At 37.7% G+C, this 20,910-nt stretch overlaps 1 protein-coding gene across 1 annotated transcript in view; it reads right to left on the bottom strand.

Annotated features, from left to right (window-relative positions):
- The window catches only part of PLCL2 (phospholipase C like 2), a gene marked incomplete at both ends in the record, with an annotated part of 104,520 nt that extends 83,876 nt beyond the window's left edge, over positions 1 to 20,644 (bottom strand). The window contains one exon of the mRNA XM_080339213.1: positions 20,333 to 20,644. Within this exon, the coding sequence (XP_080195339.1) occupies positions 20,333 to 20,644 (312 nt within the window). The remainder of the gene's footprint in view (positions 1 to 20,332) is intronic.
- Positions 20,645 to 20,910: the final 266 nt, after the last annotated feature.

Genomic DNA, 20,910 nt, shown 5'->3' on the forward strand with positions numbered 1-20,910 from the left:
TCACTAGCACCTTCTTGGAAGTAGCAACTCTGTCCTTGTTGTCTTTAAAAGATAGAGGTAAAAAAAATAAATAAATAATGAAAAGGAGAAAAAATAGCCAAGAAAAATGCTGCAGAGCAAGCAATAAAATGGGTACATTTCTGACTAAGAAAACTTACCAATTCAATTTCCCCTGGGGCTGTATTCTCATTACTTCGCTACTAAACCTGTATACACTTCTATACGTCACAGGAGCAATTTTAGATTCTTAAGTTAGAAAGAGTCATTTTAATACACTGTTCAACAGCTGTGTTGAAAGTGATTCCAAATTTTTCTCAGTACCTCAGGAACTGCCATTTGTTTAGTCTAACCAGTCACAGTCTAGATTGTTTTCTCTAGATTCTACTTCCAAGTTATCTGTGGCTTCTAGTACTCTAGACAGAAAATGTGTCCAACAATCTTCCGAGGAACTTACCCACATATATCCCTTGGGAGAAAAGCACATTTCTCCCAAAGGTCTTGACAGAAACCTCAAAGCCACCAACTAGTATCAAAACTAACAAAAGAATTGTCACTTGAAAACAAAACTAAAATTCCTGTGAATCCTCCAGGTGGAGATTCTGCCATTCTAAGCAACCAGATCTACAAGGTCATCTTCCTTAAGTTTTGGGGGTTTGCATTTAATTCTATGTTCTAACTTGAATCTACAATAAAAACAAATCCAAATATAATTTCTTAAAAAGCATGCAAGTAATACCAATAGTTTTCATCTTTCTTTCAATCAGTAATAAAGAATGTGGCAGCAACAAAGCCTGAATCCTAACCATGAGCTGTGGAAGAAATCCTCTCCTGTAGCCTCAGCTTTTAGGGATGAACACTGAGAACTGTCACTTTCACATCTGCAAAATTCTCGCCAGTTTCAAATTATTCAGATTGACCTACTAAGGACCCTCCAGATCAACTGAATTTTATCAATTCCCATCAGTATATTACTAAACTCTATGGACAATCACAGAGCAGTTTTCTGTTCATTTTCATCTTTCATACACACCACATTTACCTCCTGCTTAGCATGAAGAAATAATTCCAGCACCCACGATGAGATAGCCACAGGTATCTTAAGTTCAGTGCAGGCACTTTGTTAATGGATTCAACCAGCAAACGATTTCTGCTAACAAAAGGCCAGCTTGAACTCCTTGAAAAGGCATCGCGAATGAAGAAAATAACCTTCCTCTCTCCAATAGGCAGAAGTCATCAAATCATTCCAATCATTTTCAGAACTAAGAAGGGTTTTCTTTTTTATATGGGTAAAAGAGGTGAATGGAAGGGAAAGGGAACAAATAAACAAATATAGAGCTTGCATCTCCCTGGAGAGGCTGATTTGGGGAAGAATAATTCCAAGCAGATTTGCCAAAACTAGAAGAAACAGAGTGAGCACATACTGGAAGAAGGCTTTATCTAAACCAAAAAGAAATAGTGTCAGCAACTTAATTCAATACTTTTCTGTGACCTTTTAAATTTTAATAGCTGAGAAAAACCGTTAAGGATTGACTAGCACACAATTTAGGATGATTAATCCTTTGTGGAAGAATCACAGTTAACACTTTATACTCAAATAAGAAAGAGGATAGAAAGTGACTACACTTCGATTGTGGATGAGGATAAAATAGAGCAGAGACATTTAAACAAAACAGACAAACAAGATGGAGAAACAGGAATGCCAAACTTTAAATGGGGATGTTGATGTGACAGATGTTTCAGAAACGCAATGCAATGAAGACAACCAGTGGGAAATTACTACCAGCACACAAGTTCACAAAGTCAGAACAAGCTGTTAGCATGGAAGAGTTCTGCTGTCAGTGAAAGGTGGCACAGTTAAATCCGATACACAAACTGTCAACACACATCACAAGATCCTTATGAATTCAGATTCCAGGTGTGGCCAAGATACTTTCATATACAGATGAAAAAGAGGCTGAGGACATAGCACATTATTAATAAAAGACTTCAATCCTTTCTAAGTAGACTGGACAGCTGTTATGTTAAAAGTATGATTTCAAGATCTCAAGAAATCTTCTAAGTTATACACCATACATGACTACTTTACAGGAGAGCAAATTTGACATCAGAACATTAATTAAAAAGTGAACTAAATAATATTAATAAGGAATGATTGCTCATCATCTCATCCTATAAAAAGAATTAAGGAGACATGGAATTAAATTAGCAGGTGGTAGTCACAAAATAAAGAGATGGTACCTTTTTCCTTAAAAACACATTTAAAACATGGAACTCTGAGCCACACACACAGCCAAAATACATGCTACAGACACCAAAACATACAGGATTCAAAAAGAAAGTTGGGAAAAATAATGGGAGCAAAACCTGTCCTTGAATGTAGATAACAAGAGAATACAACCTCTGACTCAGAAAACCCTTGAGCAATAGGTCACTGAAAAATACTAGGTCAATATTGAGGGATAATGACACATATTTACTTCATCCTTGCACATCCCTCTGCAAAAAGTGGGGTGGGGGGTGGAGTGGAGGAACTGTGAACTTTTTTATTCTTGAAGTCAAAGCACAGACCAGGTATTCACTGCCTGTTTCCTCCCTCCTCCACACTGAGGTTTCTGAGACAACAGGGGATGCTGTCCCTGATCCCAAGTGCTGTGGAGCTTGAGAGGCTGTTCTAGCACCTGGACACCCCCTGAGGCCTCTCAAACCCTGCAGAGGTGACGAGGCCACACAGCTGGATGTTTGGCTTCACAAAGCTGCTCTGCTATGGCTCTCACCCAGCTTCAGCCTAGGCAAAGGCAGCAGTGATGGCTGCACTGGCCCTGGCGTGACTGTGTCACTCCAGGTGACCTCATCGTGAAACACCTGGGTTGCTGGAGGAGGTCCAGTGTGATACTTTGGTAACCTGTTCTTCCCTGTGCTAGAATCCAGGCAGTGCTTGCAGATTAGGGACAGGGCAGCCTGGACATTCAGCACTAAAATGTCTTTTTCAGTTACTAACCCTTTGCCATGCTGTGCCAACTTCATTCCCCGTACTTTCCTGAGCAGGTTGTCTCCATCTAGTATCTATTCAGTGGGCACTCGCACATCAGTTTATTTTGTCCTGTTCCTCATACTTTGCCTAGGTGACCTTCAGCTTTGCTTTCCTTGCATGCTTCTCAAAGCCTACATTCTAGCAGTCATCTGCATGCCTGTTCTCACTGGAGATAGAAAGGATGATGGGCTAGATGCAGAAAGGCCATTCTTAACAGAAGACTCAAGAAAGAGACGTGTGCTTGAGAATAAACTACTTTAATTTACATTCCATTTTTAAGTCCCTGATCCACTTCAAATTATGGAGATTGTTGCACCACCATGCTTGCTTTACAGCGCACCACTGGTACAGAGCAGCAGCTAAATAACAGTATAACAGCTTCCAAAACCCACCTTTTCCTTTCATGCAGGAGCGTTGGCTAGAAGGAAGCAATTTCTACTGAGGAACTTAAACGCAGAGCCTTTGCAGCAACTCATGAAGCTACCTTCACTCATGGCAAGGATCCCGTTAACACATCTGTGGCTGGCCCCCAGCGAAGAAGAATATATAAGGTAGCTTTGAGCTACTTGCTATTTCCTTTCTCCTTGGCTTTATCAAAGTGTAAAGGAAAATGAGATGTAGAAGAAAGAGAACACAAGAGATGTGCAAATCCAGTACCCTGTGCCTCTCCCTTTTCCCTTTATATAAACACTCTCCCTTAATGCTCTGACCTGCTTTGTGCTGTGTTTTTTTAACGATACAAACTTGTTGGAGCAGCAAACTGGTATCAATTCTGGACCAGAAGCCAGCTGGCGCATTTGGCACACCATTGCAATACAACATTCTCTTCCAGTGTAGTTAATCATCTCCAAGCCACAAAATAAACCTGAAGGGTAACTAGTATTTTTAATTACTCTGAAATTAAATAAGGAATATTTTCAATATCTCTGCTTTTAAGTTTGTACCAACAATTTTAAATGCAAGTAGAATTCTATTTTATTCACACATCTGGCTCTTCCAATTAATCCCATAAATCAAGAAAATTCCTATGAATCAGGAACAAATACAATGAAACCCACAACTTTTATTTGATGACACTCATATTAAATAGAATATTTTGTCTTCCTGGTAAACTAGTCTTCCCCTTAAAATACATATATACAACCAAAACTAGAGCAGTCTATTCAATTAATCCTGTGCATTGAAGTAAATAGAACAAACTTACAAGTTTGGCCAAAGAAAATGACAATAACTTCATGCTACTACCTTTTAAAAGAAAAGGTTCCAAAAATATGAAGTGATACACAATGGACATGCACGCTATGAGAAGCTATATAATATATAATATTATATAGCTATATAATCAAATAATTGTATGTATATAGTAGAGAAAAATAAAATAACACTATTCTTTTTTTGTTCTTAGCTACCAACATAGGTCAACTGCTAGAACTCAAATAGCAGGCAGGCCAGGGAAGTGACTCCCCTCAGTCTCACACACACATACACAAACATACAAACAAACAAACAAACAAAAAAGGTAACGTGGATGGAATTAAAAATGGAGTTACATGATGCCATTTTAAAACACAGCTTTTTGTATCGAGTGCTTATTTCCTTCTATTTGATAAACTGCTAGATTTCTTTCGAAAGTATTTGTTAAGACGCATTTTCTTGATCACAGTTCTGTCCCTCACATTGATTTCAAAAACCTTGTTTCTTTATGATATAGAAGTGCAAACACGCGTCTCCATCCTAACTAGCTTTGCAAGTACTGGAGGAAAAGAGATTGTGAGAAGTTGAGCATAACAAATACCTTTAATAAGAAATCTCAAAATAATTTGGTCAAGGAACTGAAGAAAAACCTGGAATTTTTTCTGGTATTCATGGTTTGTGTCACAGCTTAAAACCAGAGCTTTTTTTTTTTTTAAATTATCACATGTAAACAAACAGGGCCATAAAATTTTAGCAGGTGTCAAGTTCTCCCAATAATTCTTGTGAACACTGAAACAAAATGAAAAATGTGAGATAAGTACATTTTTCAGTAACAGTTTGGTTCAAAGTCTCCTACAGTTTTAGTACATTTCTTATTGTGTTTTACAGTAACAAATTACATTAAAACAAAGATTTCCTTAAGGCAAGGAGAAATGGCTTTTCACTGCCAATTTAAAACAAATAATGAGTTTGGCAAGCTACAAAAACAACAGGGATGGAAATGAGGAAGTTTCAAGCGGTATAATTTCTGCCTCACAGAACAGCAGCCAGTGTAACACACAGAATGACCACAGTCATAGTGAAAAGAATTCTCCTGCATCATCTACATAAACATAGGTGGATGAGAATGTTTCTTACTCCTGAGCAGTAGTACAATGTAAGACATAAGTCCAAACATGTTTTATTTTCTCTAAAGTGCTGCCTCTCTCCCTTTCCTCAATGCAGCAGGTGCAAGAATGGCAGTCCTGTTTGTTTTCTCACTGGAACGCTGGAGAGAAAATGCAGCTTCCCCACAGGATGACAATGACTTTCATTAAAAGAAGGGTAGAAACAAAAGAAAGATACGTTAGACGCAAAATTGTATTCAACTTATACTAATAGAGAAATCTTATAAACTAAGAACCACCATAAAAAGAACCGTATTTCCAGAAGGAGTGTTAAGAAATGTCACATTAATTTCATACACTGTAATGCTGAGAGAAGATGATTTGGCAAGTCACAGAGGGATTTTGCTGCTGCTCAAGAACTGCCTCTCACAATAAGATCTCCCAAGACATTTCCCAGCAAGAAATTAACTGGCATCCCAGAAAGAGAGAGAAGAAAGAAAGAGAAGAAGAAAAAAAAAAAGGAAGGGAAGAAAAAGGAAGAGAAGGAAGGGAAGGGAAGGGAAGGGAAGGGAAGGGAAGGGAAGGGAAGGGAAGGGAAGGGAAGGGAAGGGAAGGGAAGGGAAGGGAAGGGAAGGGAAGGGAAGGGAAGGGAAGGGAAGACCACCACAAAATACTAATAAGTGTAGCCTTCCACAGTGCTATACCATACTGAAATCATTTATAAGCTACCAAAGTTGTACGTAAGACTCAAAAATATTTTACCTCATTCAGTCGCATTACTGTTGGCATAAAACTCATTTTAATCCATGACCAGAAATACTTTTTTTTCCACCGGCTCTCAAAAACTACTTAGCAACAAGGAACATCTGCAACACTTCACACACCTCTTTCTATTTGTTATCATATGCAATCCTACATTTTTCAAGTAACTCCTTTAAACATTGTGACTAATGACTTATATCACAGCTATCTGTGAAATCATTGTATTTCCCCTTCGTTACCAGCCCTGAAACCTGCTAACATTCTCAAGCCTCCAGTTTCAGAAACCCTGGATTCAGGTTTAAATTCCTGCCAAGTTGTTGGCCTGAAATAATACAGAACTATTTTTTTTTTCCTTTCTAGGATAACAAATTACGAGTTTTGAACCAAAGCCCCACTCTGAAGCTTTGCCACTCAAAAACAGCATTTTAAGAAATTTTAACTATCAGAACTTTTTTTTTTTTTAAACTGATATACTTCAGGTCCTCAGATTTCTGTAAGTGGTTATAAGTTTTGAGAGTTTTGTAGACCTACTTATCCTATTCTCTTTTCCTCCAGAGACATTTTCATAAATAGTCAGCTAAACAGAAGTTTGTGAGCATCTGATTCCTGTTATCACCACAGCATGTGGATAAAGTTTGCAAGGCCTCTATTCTAACACAATTTAGAAATATATGGTAATTGCTCTCAAATTACTGAAACAAATACTTTAAATATAGGATCAATTTAAACAACACTTAACATCCTTCCTAAACATAGCATTAGATGATTAACTAACAAAACTCAAGAAATCTCTGTCAAGAGGAAGAGTTTGAAACTACTTAAAATATGTATTAGCACCTTGCTAATCTTGATAATAAAAGACAACTAAAGAAATAAAATAATAAGACCAAGCATGTAAATTGATAAAAAGTAAAATGGCTTATCAGTATTACATTCTGTTATCTACTGTTATTTGTCCGACATAATGGCAGTCTGTGTAATAATCAAATGGTCTTCCAAATGCTATGGCAAATGTCGTGTTTTCTTAAAGTGCTTATGGATACCTGTACCTCATAATTTCCAAATTTTCTATGTGTTCACACATTCCTATTCCAAGAATCGGAAAACACAGCACCCTTGCATAATGGCTTAAGTCAAAGTACCACTGAAAGGAAACCAACATCTTAATTTTCATGTCTTATGATTTTTAAAGCAAATCAATTGTTTGAGGACTTGACTGATGATTTTTGAATGTTAGACAATACTGTAGGTAAACATAACAGGAATGCAAAAGATGCACTTCAAACCCTTCACCTCAAAAGGTTTCAGTACAGTTAAAATCAAAGAAAAAGGCTATCAAAGTAAGCAAAAGAGTATGCACTGTCTAAAGCAACTGGGGGATCAACAAAGGAGGAAAATTCAGTTCAAGGATAAGGCTGAAAAAATTACTACTATGCTTATGAGCATGCTTTTCATGAGGACTTACTGTACGTCAGCTTCATGGACAGGAATATACAATAATATTGGTTTTATCCTGAATACGATCAGAATTCAAGGATAGGGAAGGTTATGATGGGCTTTAAACATCACCACTAGCTGATCAGTGCAAGATCAACACAGTTTATGTTGTCCTGCAAGGGCCTCCAAAAGTTTGTTAGTGATGTCTTGTAGACAAGTGTTCATACAGCTGCATTGTGCACAATTATATAAGATTTTTAAATCAATGGACCAAGAGTTCACCTGTATTATATTTTTGAAAAATCCTGGAATAAAGAAGTAAATAAACACAAGCGTCCACCTGGCTTATGATCAAAGCAGCAAACAGAAGTTTGCAATAGAAACCCATGACTTACACCCATCAACCACTGTCATTGGTGCAGATCAGACATTCAAAATGTGGAAGGATTATGAGGTGTGCATTTCTAGAATACAGAACTTTATTCTAAATATTTTAAGTAGTAAGCATTAAAAAAAGGAGCGGCTTTCCCAATTACTGATTTTTACTGTTGCAAAATGTAGTGACATGGCAGATACGGGTAGGTTCTGAACCAAACAGAAAAACACATAATGTTGCTCTACATTTCCGCTTCATGGACTAAATAATTTCACTTGTATTTGTTTTATACAATTTTTTAAACATTTAACAGTTATGCTGTATTTTATCAGAACACATCAGAAAATTCTTGGTTTTCCATTATCTTAGCCACAAGTACCATTTAATAAAGTACTCTGAGCATCTACCAAATTAATACAAAACCTGTCTCATGGTGGAGAATTAGGAATCATATTAAATCACAAGGTGATATGTTTTCTCAGTAAAAGATGCATTTAGTTGATGGTATTCCATAATGTAATTTTATTAAATTCATCAGAAAAAGTGAGAAAGACCTGAAATAAATTCAGTAATCAATTATTCACTTCAGAATATTTTCAATACATGCAGGGATTGTTTTCAGACTGTACTATAAATCTAAACATAAAAATTTAATTTTTTTTATAATACAAAATTAATTCAAGATTCTTAGGTCTGTGGCAAGTGGTTCATCTTGCAAATCAGTTTTTACAGGCCAAGGTTTTAAACACAAGGCTCTTTTTTATCCCCTTCACCTTGCTCTCCCTCAAATTATTATTGTAAATTTTACATATCCACTAAAGACAGAGCTGAATTTGCGATTAGATGTGGAAGGAAAAAATACATTTGTTGCAGCTGACAGCATGGAAAGTATATATTTGAGCTATGATTTCTGGTTACTATAAAAATTAATCAGCAATTGCCAGGACAAAAAAAAAAAGGTAATTTTTCTCCTGGCAAGGCAGGAACTCCTGAAATATTATTCTGGAAGGTTAAGTTCAATATTTACGGACAGAAATATTAATTTCCACATGTAAAACAATGTAAATCTATCTCACATTCTATTCCTGTTACTCTGAGTGTATATCATTTTCAAAGAGAAGAAAAACACACATAATCAGACAAGTAGCAGAATTATCTTAAGCTATGAAGCTTAAGAAATATATAATGTTGCTGAGAGTGATGCTCAGAAAATTGCGAGTTGGGCACTGGACTCTGTCACAAGTGGACACACAAAAGCATGAGGATTCAGGAATCCTCAGGAATAACGAAAGTGCCTTCTCCCATCTCAACACAGCAGACTGACTGAACAGGAACAGGCTAATAGGGATTATGCCCCTTGTCACCAGCCAGAAGATTCTGAAGCAGGAGAAAGAAAAAAGAAGAAGAAGTCAATTTCCCTCCTCAAAGGAAGGAGAATTTTATTATTATTATTATTTTTAATAGATAGATAGATAGATAGATAGATAGATAGATAGATAGATAGATAGATAGAGGGGGAAAATATCTCAGGAGAGCAGAGAGCATCCTAACAGACACCTCACACCACTTCTATTTTCAACAGCTCAAGTGACAAAGTGTTGGGATTTCCTTCCAAGATAATGCTGTTGTACTAATCTTGTGGGACCTAAAAACTTCCAGTTATTTTCATCCTTCATTGCTTACTGCAACCACTTAATAGCATTTTAATCCTCAGATGAATTCTTCTTTGAGGTGAAACATTAGATACTCTTCTATTTCCAGGATGCTATCTGACCTCATTGTTATACACTTTGTGTGAGTTTTCTAAAGTCCAGAAATGCCTTCTTGGCTCTTCTGGACTCTGGCACAGGCATCCTGAAGAGCCTCACACTTTATAAAAGCAAATGAAATGTAAGATTGACTGAAATAATCCATTAACCTGAGTGCTGGGTAAGAACTTTAAAACTCAAAAATCTAGGACATCCATAATACTATCAGATTGTATTTACAAAAACAAGGTCCGCTCTCTTTCTTTCATATTTAACAGCTTCTTATAAAATGAAAACACTTTTATTAGTACTGTATTTTTCATCTTTATGCAATGTCCGTGCCATTTTATTCTGCTATTAGGCAAATGTACTGTACCATAGCTAGAAGCTAGCTGTGCTAATCAGCAATGTTTTGTGTCACCAGCACCATAAAAAGACTTCATAACATGTTAAAAGATTTCTAACAGAACTTCAGCCTCCTGCAAAGTTGTTAATGCGAGCCACTTCCAACACAGGCATCATCACCAACAGACATTCCTACACAGTTCCTCAAAGAGAAGGTTTTAAATATTTAGTAAAGGTTTTTAACAGCACTCTCTCATTGCCAATTAGTGACAGTGATACCATTTAAATCTTTGATGATGACAATACTAAAAATAAATAAATTACAGTCCAACTCAGTATCACAATATTGCTAAACCTTCATTTTGCCATACTGGATTTACACATTTGTCTGGCACACATTTTGAATGCTATTTTAGTCCTGCACTGCAAAAAAATAATTAAATGGAAGGAAAAAAATGCATAAAAGAGCACCAGAATGAAAAAAAAATCAGAAAAGCTTCAATAAGTGGAACAACTAAGTACATTAAAATTCTTCAGCCTGGGGAAAAAAAGCAAAATGACACAAAGCAAATGTGATGAACGCTGTTCAACTAACTTGTGGCACGAAGAAAGTGAGTACAAAACAACTGTTTGTTACCTGTCCTAACACAACCACCAGAGGATAGCAGGTAAACCATAAGTGGCTGCCAGGTAAAACCAGGCAGAAGAGGACTTCTGCACACAACACACAGTTGAGAAACTGCCACAAGAGTTACCGTGGTAAAAAGTTTACAAAAGTCAAACTGGCCTTTGATGATGGAAAAAAACACGTAAGGATTATTAAACACGAAGATGTCTTAGGTCCAAATCACTTAAGGCTGGGATCAGATGTCAGGAAAGGAGGCCTTTTCTGTTTTTCTGTCTCATAGCAGTTGCTGTTGGAGGCAAACTAATGAGCCAAATGGACTTTTCTTAAATTCACAAGGTCTGGCAGCTTTTGAAGACTGAGGGGAAACAGATACATCTACCCCAAGCTGTGCCATGAGCCTTCATCATAGGTGCAGGCCTCAAACCCTGTGGGACTTAAACCTGCTGTGAACAGCCTTGCGCTAGAACTTGAACTCCCTTTTTGTTCCTCCTTTTGTGTGGCTTCCCAGGCAGACACAAACTGTTGCAGTTCTGCACACACCACAGGGAGAGCTCTGCTCTAGCACTTTGCTGGGAATAGATGATCTCCACTAGCTGTTTAAGAAGAAAAGCAGAGTATGGCCAGTCTGCGGACTCCCTGCTGCCAAAGCAGAAGAGCCAAACTGTATGAGGCATGGGGAGACACCAAGGAAGGGGATAAACAAGCAAACAGTGAGACACAATAGAGAAGATGACACAAACCAGAACTAGGACAAGCAGGATAGTGGAAGACTGATGTTATGAATTCTTCCACAGCCTTACTTTCCAAATCTACAAAATACCAAAAGATAACACAACCAAAAGCACTTGGTGACTTCACACTATCCCACCAGTCTCAGAGCAGACTCCAAATCAGGCTGGCCATTCCCTGGAGAAAGACTAAGCATGAGGCACACGGGATGCCTTATTGAAGATGAGGAACAAATAAAGCTGAAAAGTGTCAACTTTGAACAATGTTTATGAGATGCATCACTGCAACTATTACAGTTGAGGAGAACAAAGAGAAAATAAAGGACAGTTAGAGTTTAACAAATAAGTACTTCCACTAAGCCATAACATGCTCTTGGGGGTTCTTCAAGGGCAAGAAAACATAACACTATTTGAATTCAAACTACCTATGTCTGCTCTAGCTTTCTCCACTATGTGGTAGTAACGTGCCATGACTAAATACATTCCTATTTCACATTAATATTAGTCTTTAACTCCAGGACTCAGACTGCAAATGCTTTTTGCAACAATTTACCATCAACATATCTAAAAAAAATAAATATTTGGTGACCATTCCCAGTAAATGGCAAAATATGTTTCAGTTGATTTAAGCTATTTCCTGGAGTGATTTATTTCCCACTATTACTGAGGTTTTCCCAACTTATGTAGCAAAAATGTATGTCTTCGTAAACACATAAATATTACACTGGATGCAAGTACTATTTCAGGAATTCAGAAACTAACTTCTCCTACAATATGTACATGAAATATACTAGTTCTGCTTCTAATTAGTAAAAGAAAAAGCATGGTAGAGTATGTAAGTGGTTGTCTTGCTTTTTTTTTTTTCCTAAAAAACAATCTTTCCTGTACCATTTACAGGAATGACTTAAACACAGTAAAAGACTGCCTATCCTGAAAGCACCAACAATAACTTGTAGGAAGAAAACAAAAGATTTGACAGTGAGCTGAATTCTTGTCCTTTTAGTTCAAATTAGACTTCAATAATGCAATTAAATTATTTTCGTTTTATGTAAATAAACAGTAATTTACACTTTATTTTAAGGAATGCAGTTAGAGTAAACAGTTGACAGAATGTCAAACACTCTTGTCATTGGGAACTGGGTAATGAAATACATAAAGCATCCAGGATTTTACATCATAAGAGTTGCTTCACAAAACAAAAACCATGTAGACTGTTCAGCTGCTGTAGAATTTCACAATCTTCCTCTCCTATCCTACACTAAAAACAGTACTAAAGGATGGGGATATATTCACATACATGGACATTACGACATCGAAGCACGCACAGAAGAACCTTGTAACACTCTGCCTTTTTTAGTGAAGGCAAAATAACGCTGTTAAAAAGAAAGTGGAAAAAAAAATATGGAAAATAAAAATAAGTTATAATCACAGAATCTTAACCATAAAAAGAACTTGAAAATTCTGTGTAAGTGCTTTCTGATAAAAGAGCATCAGTTCTTTCTCTTCTGCAATACTGATTATCTCATAATTTAGAGGAAATATCAAACCATTTTCAGTAATTTTAGCAAAGGTATTAGCACAGTCCTGACACTAATATGCATAATATCAATTATCCGCTATGTATTTGTAGAGTACCGATTTCTTATACCAAAATAGAACCCGCAAATAGGTTGCTTTTATTAAAGTAGATATGTTCACATTAAATTTGGAAATGCAGCTTAATATCATGTTATTTTGTATTCTTCATTTTATAAAAATCTCAGCTGCTTCTCTGCAAAGGGTTTTGTTTGTTTGTTTAAAAGCACTTCCCATCTGCCTGCGTTCATGAACTATGTCCTACAATTTCCAGGACATGAAAGTTTGGTGTCTGAAAAGATCCCTGAACACAGTACACAATCTGAAGTACTCAGGGATATTTTATTACTTACTCCAAAGGGTCAAATGACATTAAAAGGAATCCCAGGAGAGGCAGAAATGAATCACATCTATTTAACTTTCCCAAGGCTGCAGCGGTTAACACAGTGAGCCTCAGCACTGCTGATTTCCAGTCACATGCTGTATTGCATCCTTCACTATCTTGAACGTCACCGCTTTGTAAGGTCAAGGTCTAGGAGGGAAGAGGTGGGTGAACTTGAGCATGCTCCTCTTCAGAAGCAAGGGACAGGTAAGTTTATACTGACAGGTCTTGAAAAGAATCTAAATCAGTAAAAGCTCAGAGATGTACTACAATCAAGAGCCTTCCAAAGGATCACTCCAGATGTCATCTCCTACAACAGGAAGATTAAGTGCAGCGATGGCACTACCCCGTCTTTAAATGGCACGCCAGATGTGAAAATTGACTGTAAAACAGTAATGATAGCCTTTATAAACATAACTGTAAACCAGAAAGACAACACTTGCTACTTACTCTCCTTAAAGACAAACAAACCAGCTCTTTCAGTGCAGCCTTTTTATGCGAACACTGCAATCTAGTAAGTACATTAAAAATGTGCACTTACTATCTATTATTTTCATATATTTAGAAAGACAGACATTTTCTCCTAAATTGTATTTCTGAACTAGATTCTGCAACATCCTATTGCCTAGTTTACAGGCAGTAAAGAGTAAAAATAACTGATTTTTATTTTAACCATGGAGTATAGAATTTGATCAAATATTTAAAACCCATAACCTATAATCATTTAACAAAAAAATAATGTATCATTGTATGAATGAAATGAGAGCATAGTTAAAACTGTCTGTTCACCTGAAGATGGAAGAGCGGCATGCATGTTAGAAGGTAAGTTGAAAACAGAAAGAAATTGAGAAATTGAAGATATGATCTGACATAATTAGAATGCAGTCAGTAGGACAAGTACAAGCTTTTAAACTCTGCAGATGACTGCTTTTGCCCATACACAAAGAGAAATAATCAGCCAGCCATTCTGCATAGAAGGATCACAAACAAAAGGTGATTAAAAGACAAAGAGCATCATACTGAAATTTATTAACAGTTGATCCTGTGGCAGAGCAGTGGAGCAGAGGAGACTGACCTCTTGAGGTCTCTTCTAGCCCTATTTTTAAACATTCTTCAATACAAATACACTGCTGCTTTTTATCGTATTTCCCTCTTCCCTGTGTAGGTTAAAAAAAAATATTATCCACCTTTCTTCCCTGCAAAATCTACCTGCTCATTTGCTTATATTTAGATTTCTGCATTTTGAACATAATCCCACATTTGTGTGCAAAGATAAATATTTTAGAATTAATGTCATAGTATCATAATACGTGTTTTAACTTCATCTGACGCTTAAATATAGACACTTGGCAAATTTTATTTAAGAGGTTTTTTCAATAGAGTCAGTGGGAATAACACAAAGATCTATGCCAATATCAGTCATGGACCAGCAAAGCCTGGGAAACTATGCAATTAACTTGTCCTGTCAGTCTCAGTTTAAATTTTTTAATCTTCCATGAGTGCAATTAAATCATAGGAGCAACGTATTATCTGTGAGCCATGGGTATGAGACCACTGCTCTAATTCCTAGTTTTAAAAAAAGTCAAAACTAATACTCTTATCTTTGATCAGGCCCGATAATAGGCATTAAAAAATCTCATCAGGTATTCATAATGATTTTTAAATGCCATTAATTAATTTTTCCCCACTGAACAGACTATATGTTTTGTGGATATTCTAAAGATTTGGGGGTGGAGGGGGTGAAAGAGTTGTTATTATTCACACTAGCCAAGCTCTTCAGAAATAGACAGATAAATTGTCCCAAAAGAGAAGTCAGAGAAGCAAAATTCATCCAAATTAAGCTACCACTCCAAGTCACCTTTTGGAAAAAAATACATTCTCTTCACAGGCTATAGTACATAAGCTAACTAAATTACACGCTGAACCAGGGTAAAGTGAACATCCTTGTGTATAAATTTCTACAAACACTTTTTTTTAAATTGTGTTACATGTATCCAAAAAAAATTTTCATTATTGCAATCTGCAGAAAGTACTAATGCAAATAACACTATACCAAATGCAATGCACAACATAACCACTCAGTGGGTGTGACATAACCCATATCTGAGCCCAGTGTCACTGTCAACAAGTAGTAAACTGCCGGATATGTCTAATGTTTATATATGATACTATATGCAACTACCTAACATATACAGCTTCTGTATGACAGAATACATGACTTAGGAAGAGGTACTATATGCTGTTAAGTATTGCTCTAAAATATAGATTATATTTTTAAAAAATTAGGGAGCCAGTATGCAACAAGTAGTAGAGGATGAAGAAAGAGGAATATAAATACTGATAGCTGCTGGTAACCTCCTATAGTCTCGCTATGAGTCCAACAAATCAAAGAGAAAGTACCCTCTAAAAGAAAGCTCCAGGATTTATGAATCTGCAGTTAGCCATTCAGGTCTCTCACACTATCTGACAAACCAAAACGATGAGATAGATCTAAAATAAATCAACAAGAAGAAACTAAGAAAGAAACAAAACAAATCCAGAAACAGCTCCTCAGAAAAATCTGTGCTTTAGTTGTCTAGCTGAAAGCCTGGCCAAGGTAAGGCATAGGAGTAGCTCAACTATCACCGCCTTGTTTCCTAAATATATGCTGCTTTTTTTTTGTGATGTCAGTTTTGGCATCAGCTTGTGTGTTCTGAGCAAAGTATCTTATATTGTTGGGACATTCCTGTCCTTCTTCCACAGGGATCTTCTGTAACTAGGAAGAATTCAGCTCACACTGTAGGTTTTTGTTTCCAAGAGGAAAGGGCATAGAGAAAGCACCTGCTAGTTTTCTCCCTCATTCCTCTATAAGGCTGTTTTCTTTGAACTTAAGGAGTCTTAGCACCTTTGAGCCTGTGGCTGCTCAATCAAGTTTAATTCAAAATGTCTAGCACATTAAAAAGCTACCCAGATACAAATCCATCTCTCTCAACAGCATCACTACACAGGTTTCTTTCCCAATATGAAAGATGACTGAAAATTGGCTAATTTCATATATTTTAAACTGATTCCAGCAGCTTAATTCCTTTATATCCTTCTAGATGGAAGCTGAACATGTATGATCTATTTCTGGGTCTCCATGAAGACCTGCTAACATAACACTGTGGCTAAGGTAATTTAAGACTGCAGAGAACCTAGATCTACCAAAAATACTACTTTAGAGTTTAGAGGAACCCAAAAAGCTTTATTAGAGTCTTTAAAACAGTCACAGTGGTAGAAAATACTGCATACAAACAGGTATACAGTATGAACTAGAGATCATTGAAGACTGATCAGGAAAACTAATGTATGCTGGCATTGCAATAAGAAAAAAGGTCTCGATGCATATGCTGTAGAACTCCCCAGTTGCAGAAAGACACAGATATAAGAATGTTTACTTTCAAAAGCAAATCTCTGCTGTAAATTATACCCTAGAATATCTACCTGCTAAATTTGGTTCCTCTCTTCTCACAGACTTTGGAACTCAGACATTGCAATGCTCAGCAAGTGTATGACTTGAGAAAATTAAGGTTTGAGTTTACATGCAGAATAAAAAAGGAAGATTTAAGTTATTGGCCAAAAAATTTATCGACACTGAGATCAGTATTACTATATGCAAAACAAACAAACAAACTGGACTTTGCTTCCAGACACATTTTGACAAGAACAATCCTGCTAACAGAATGCCAAGCCACCTTTCTCCATTTATTTCTCTTTGTTGTCTTCCTAAATAACTGCAGTCTCTCCTAAGTGTATCTCTTCTCATTTTATTACTGTAACATCTCTCCTAATACAGACATATTTATCCCACTGGATCTTCTTCTGTCTAGGTCTATAGTTTTGACAAACCATGAGGTTCTGTAAGCATTTGTTGTTACTGGACACCCCTGGAAGCAAGCAGATCTGAGGAAAAATATGCACCGCAAGTCATCTGACACCTTAAAAATTCTCAAACTCCTACCACATCGAAGTCTCTTTAAGAAAGATGCAAAGGAACCTCACACAAAAACAAAGCAAGCCCACTGCCAACTGTTAGAGCAGCTAAGAGAAGTTCACATGATGCTTAAATCCACTTTGAGCTGCAAGACAGACTCACTGTAAATTCAGGGAAAAACAAAATAGTGACCAAAAAACCCACTATGTACAAATAAATGGTACATAAATTAGTTCACAAAGCAGGTGTCTGAAGAGCCTAAATCCCATGAATGCAAAACGTGTCGTCACTGTCACCTCTGAAAAAAACAGAATCTCATAAATAGGGACAGTAAGAAACACAAATTGGTAAAGTTTCTATAAACACTGATATGCGGTCTGCAGCCCTCAAATCTCGTTCAGCAAAGTTAAGCAATGAAGCAAGGGTACAATCTTTAACACTTGCAGCCTAAATGTAGCTTATACACGAGAGTGAAAGGTCAAGGAAACTACCATGGTATGAAGATGGTATTAGCTTTTCCAGTAATAGTGGCCCTACCACCTGTCATCATCCTAGATGACACCTCAGCCTCAAAGAGTATATCCTCTTGTACCAAACAAGAAAAAAAAAACAAAACACAATATCATGCAGGTGCACAGAAAAAAAAAAAAAAAAGGAAGCAAAAAATATGGAACCAGTGAAAGAAGAGAAAGAACAGAGACTACAAGAAAGGAAAAAAAAGGCAGCCACTGCTGAGAAGAGTTATGAAAACAGACAACCAATAGAAGCACAGACTAAAACCAAAATAAAATACATTTTTGTGCTCCTGATTTTCACACACAAACATGCAGTTCTAAAGAATTCCATCTCAACTGGAACTGTTATTCAAACATCAATTTTCTGTTTGTGACTCAAAAGCCTACACAGTAATTAGTAGGCAAAGCGTTTAAAGTATTAGATATTCCATAAGCATCCATTTTACAGATCAACTAACAATGTTATGTTTTGCATGAAGGTATGAAATCTGCATCTGCATGGCATGGACCTGCTTCCTAAGGTTATTCCATATATTCTTTAAGAGCAGTTTTACATCACTGATCTAAGGTACTAAAATTCCAGGAACATTTTCCAAAAATAGATTACATTTTACTTTTTCCACTCTGTTTTACAGACTTTTGCTCTGCAAAAGCAGAAACCAAGAAGCATCTTAAGGTTTATTACTCATGCCAGATTTTCCAAAGGGTTTCATATTGAAAACTAGACACCTACACAACCAGATTCAAACTACCTGTGAACTGCCGAACTAAGCAGGCAGAAGAATATTCAGTATATATAAAGACAAGAGATTTTCCCCATAAGTATTAAAATAGTCACATCTAAAATTAATGTGGACTACAAAACTTTAAATGTAGTAGTGTCAGATTTTTCCACTCATGTCATAATTATTCAAACAATAACACAAAGTTGTAGTAATCAGTACTTGGCAGCTAAACAGATTACTGTTGACTTTTACAAAATGGTATTTTTCAATAATAGTACCAGAATTTTGCATAATTTTATATTCCAAAGTGCTATCATCTTTGTAGAAACTGAGAAGCTTGACTCAGATATTCATGAAATGTAATCCAAAACATACTTCCTTATCTCATGCCTCTTCATCTTAATACATCACATCCCTACATGTTGTATCCTTGTTTGGTCCCCAGAGAGGCAGAAGGTTGCCGTATAATCAAATCACACACTACCAAGTAGTATGATGGCATGATACACACTGCAAACAACACTAGTATCTTTCTTGGGCTACCAGAGAAGAAACAAAATGGTGTTAGGAAATATGAGACCTGCAAAAAAAATCACTGACAAATCCAGTAAACATTACGTCAATCCAACACCAAGCTCGGTTGCCCCTTGTCTATTGTTATAATTTCTTTAACACACACACACACACACAAACGTACACACCCAGCATCAGTGCTGGAACAGGAAGGGTGGGTGCCGGCTGTCAAATGTGTTCCACTGCTGACTGCCCTTGCTCTCCCCTTGGGTTTTATAGCAAGGCCCAGGAGACAGTAACACAATTTGAGATACACCACTAGTCCTGAATTTCCACACGTGTTTTTCTGTCATCCAGCCAACACAACTTCATATGCTGATTTCAGAGGTATGTAAATATCCGAGAAGATAAAAAATCTAGCTCGATTTTGATCTAGTTGACCTTTCTTAAACTCAGTTCTTAAGTACCAGAAGTTGCACTTTATTTTACAGCTAGTACAGCCATTATACCAATGGAGTAATTTCTCTGTGCTCTCTCAACCTTTTCACTGAATTGGGAAAGCTAACCTAAGACAAAGTGTCATCTCTCAGCAACTGTGAATTTAAGAAAAGAGAATAACTGTATTTGTACTAATGATTGTATTAAAAAACACTCATTTTTCCCCAATCTACATTCTACCATTGATGCTCCCCCTACTTTTCAAGCTGAAACATTAGCATTCAGAATATGCAGAGCTAAGTATAAATAAAGATGTTTCTATAGGTGAAGTGCAACACAGCCTGCTGTTAAACGAGCTGTCACTTTTAACAAGACGAATGCTCCCTATTCTACCTTTTCCCACCCCCAGCCCAATGAGATCCCGAGTCTCTCATCACCTGCTGTGTGCCTGTCACACACAAAAGCCAATGGAGCCACAAAATTGCTCTGCACAGGTGCATCCCAAACAACAAGGATACCATGTAATCCATGTCTTTCCCTGCCAAGCGGGTGCCCATGTTGTCTTTTTAAAAGCCAGCTAGTTCCTTTCGCCTTCTCCAACAGGAGTTAGAGCCTTCTGTTCTAATAAGCCTTAAAACATGACACCTCCCTCGCCAACCCTCAAGCGTGGATCTGTATAAAGCCATCCTCTCAGTGTTGTCCACTTCTGACAAAGGAAAAATCAAGTCTTCCCACCACAGGGAGGAAAAAAAAAAAAAAAGCCGCCTATCCTTTCATCTAGAGCCAAGGCTCTGTGAGCCAAATCTATCGTCCCCATCTCCCTGCCTGTCACAGAGAAAGAGCCGAGACCCCGATAGGGAGGCGCAAGTGCTCTTACCTTAATTATGCTGCTCCTCCGGGGGATGCCGGGTTTGCCTTCTCGTTGTTGACTGGTGGAAAATCCTTTCTCCTTGCCGCTGCTCTCCGGGCTTGCCGGAGGAGCTGATCCCGGCTCCTCGCCGGCTCCCGCCAAGGCACAGTCCCCGTTGGAGACCCGGCTGCCTGCACTGTCACAGCTGGATCTCCCGCCGCCACCTCCGCCTCCTCCTTCCCCGTCTCCTGCCTTGAATGCCACCTTCCCTTGGACCGGCCCCGGGGAGGCAGGGAGCCCCCCGCCGCCGGTGCCGCCGCCGCTGCCAAACTCCGCCATCAGCCTCCCTGACTACAGCAGAAACAATATTGCTGTCCCCCTCCCCTCCTCCTCCAGCCGCTCGGCGGTGGCTCTTCTTCCGCTTTCTGTATATTTACGATCGGGGGATTTTCAGCAAAAGTGTCTCCCCTCCGCACATTTGGCAGCTGAGGCCGCGTAGCTCCCGGAGGGAGGACAAACCTCTCAGTGGCGTCTCGGCGAGCACCAGTCCTTCAGCACCTGGGGAAGAAAAAGAAACCAGCCGTGACAGTCTGCCCTCGCAGGAG

This window comes from Nesoenas mayeri, assembly GCF_963082525.1.
Source record: "Nesoenas mayeri genome assembly, chromosome: 2".
Lineage (NCBI taxonomy): Eukaryota > Metazoa > Chordata > Aves > Columbiformes > Columbidae > Nesoenas > Nesoenas mayeri.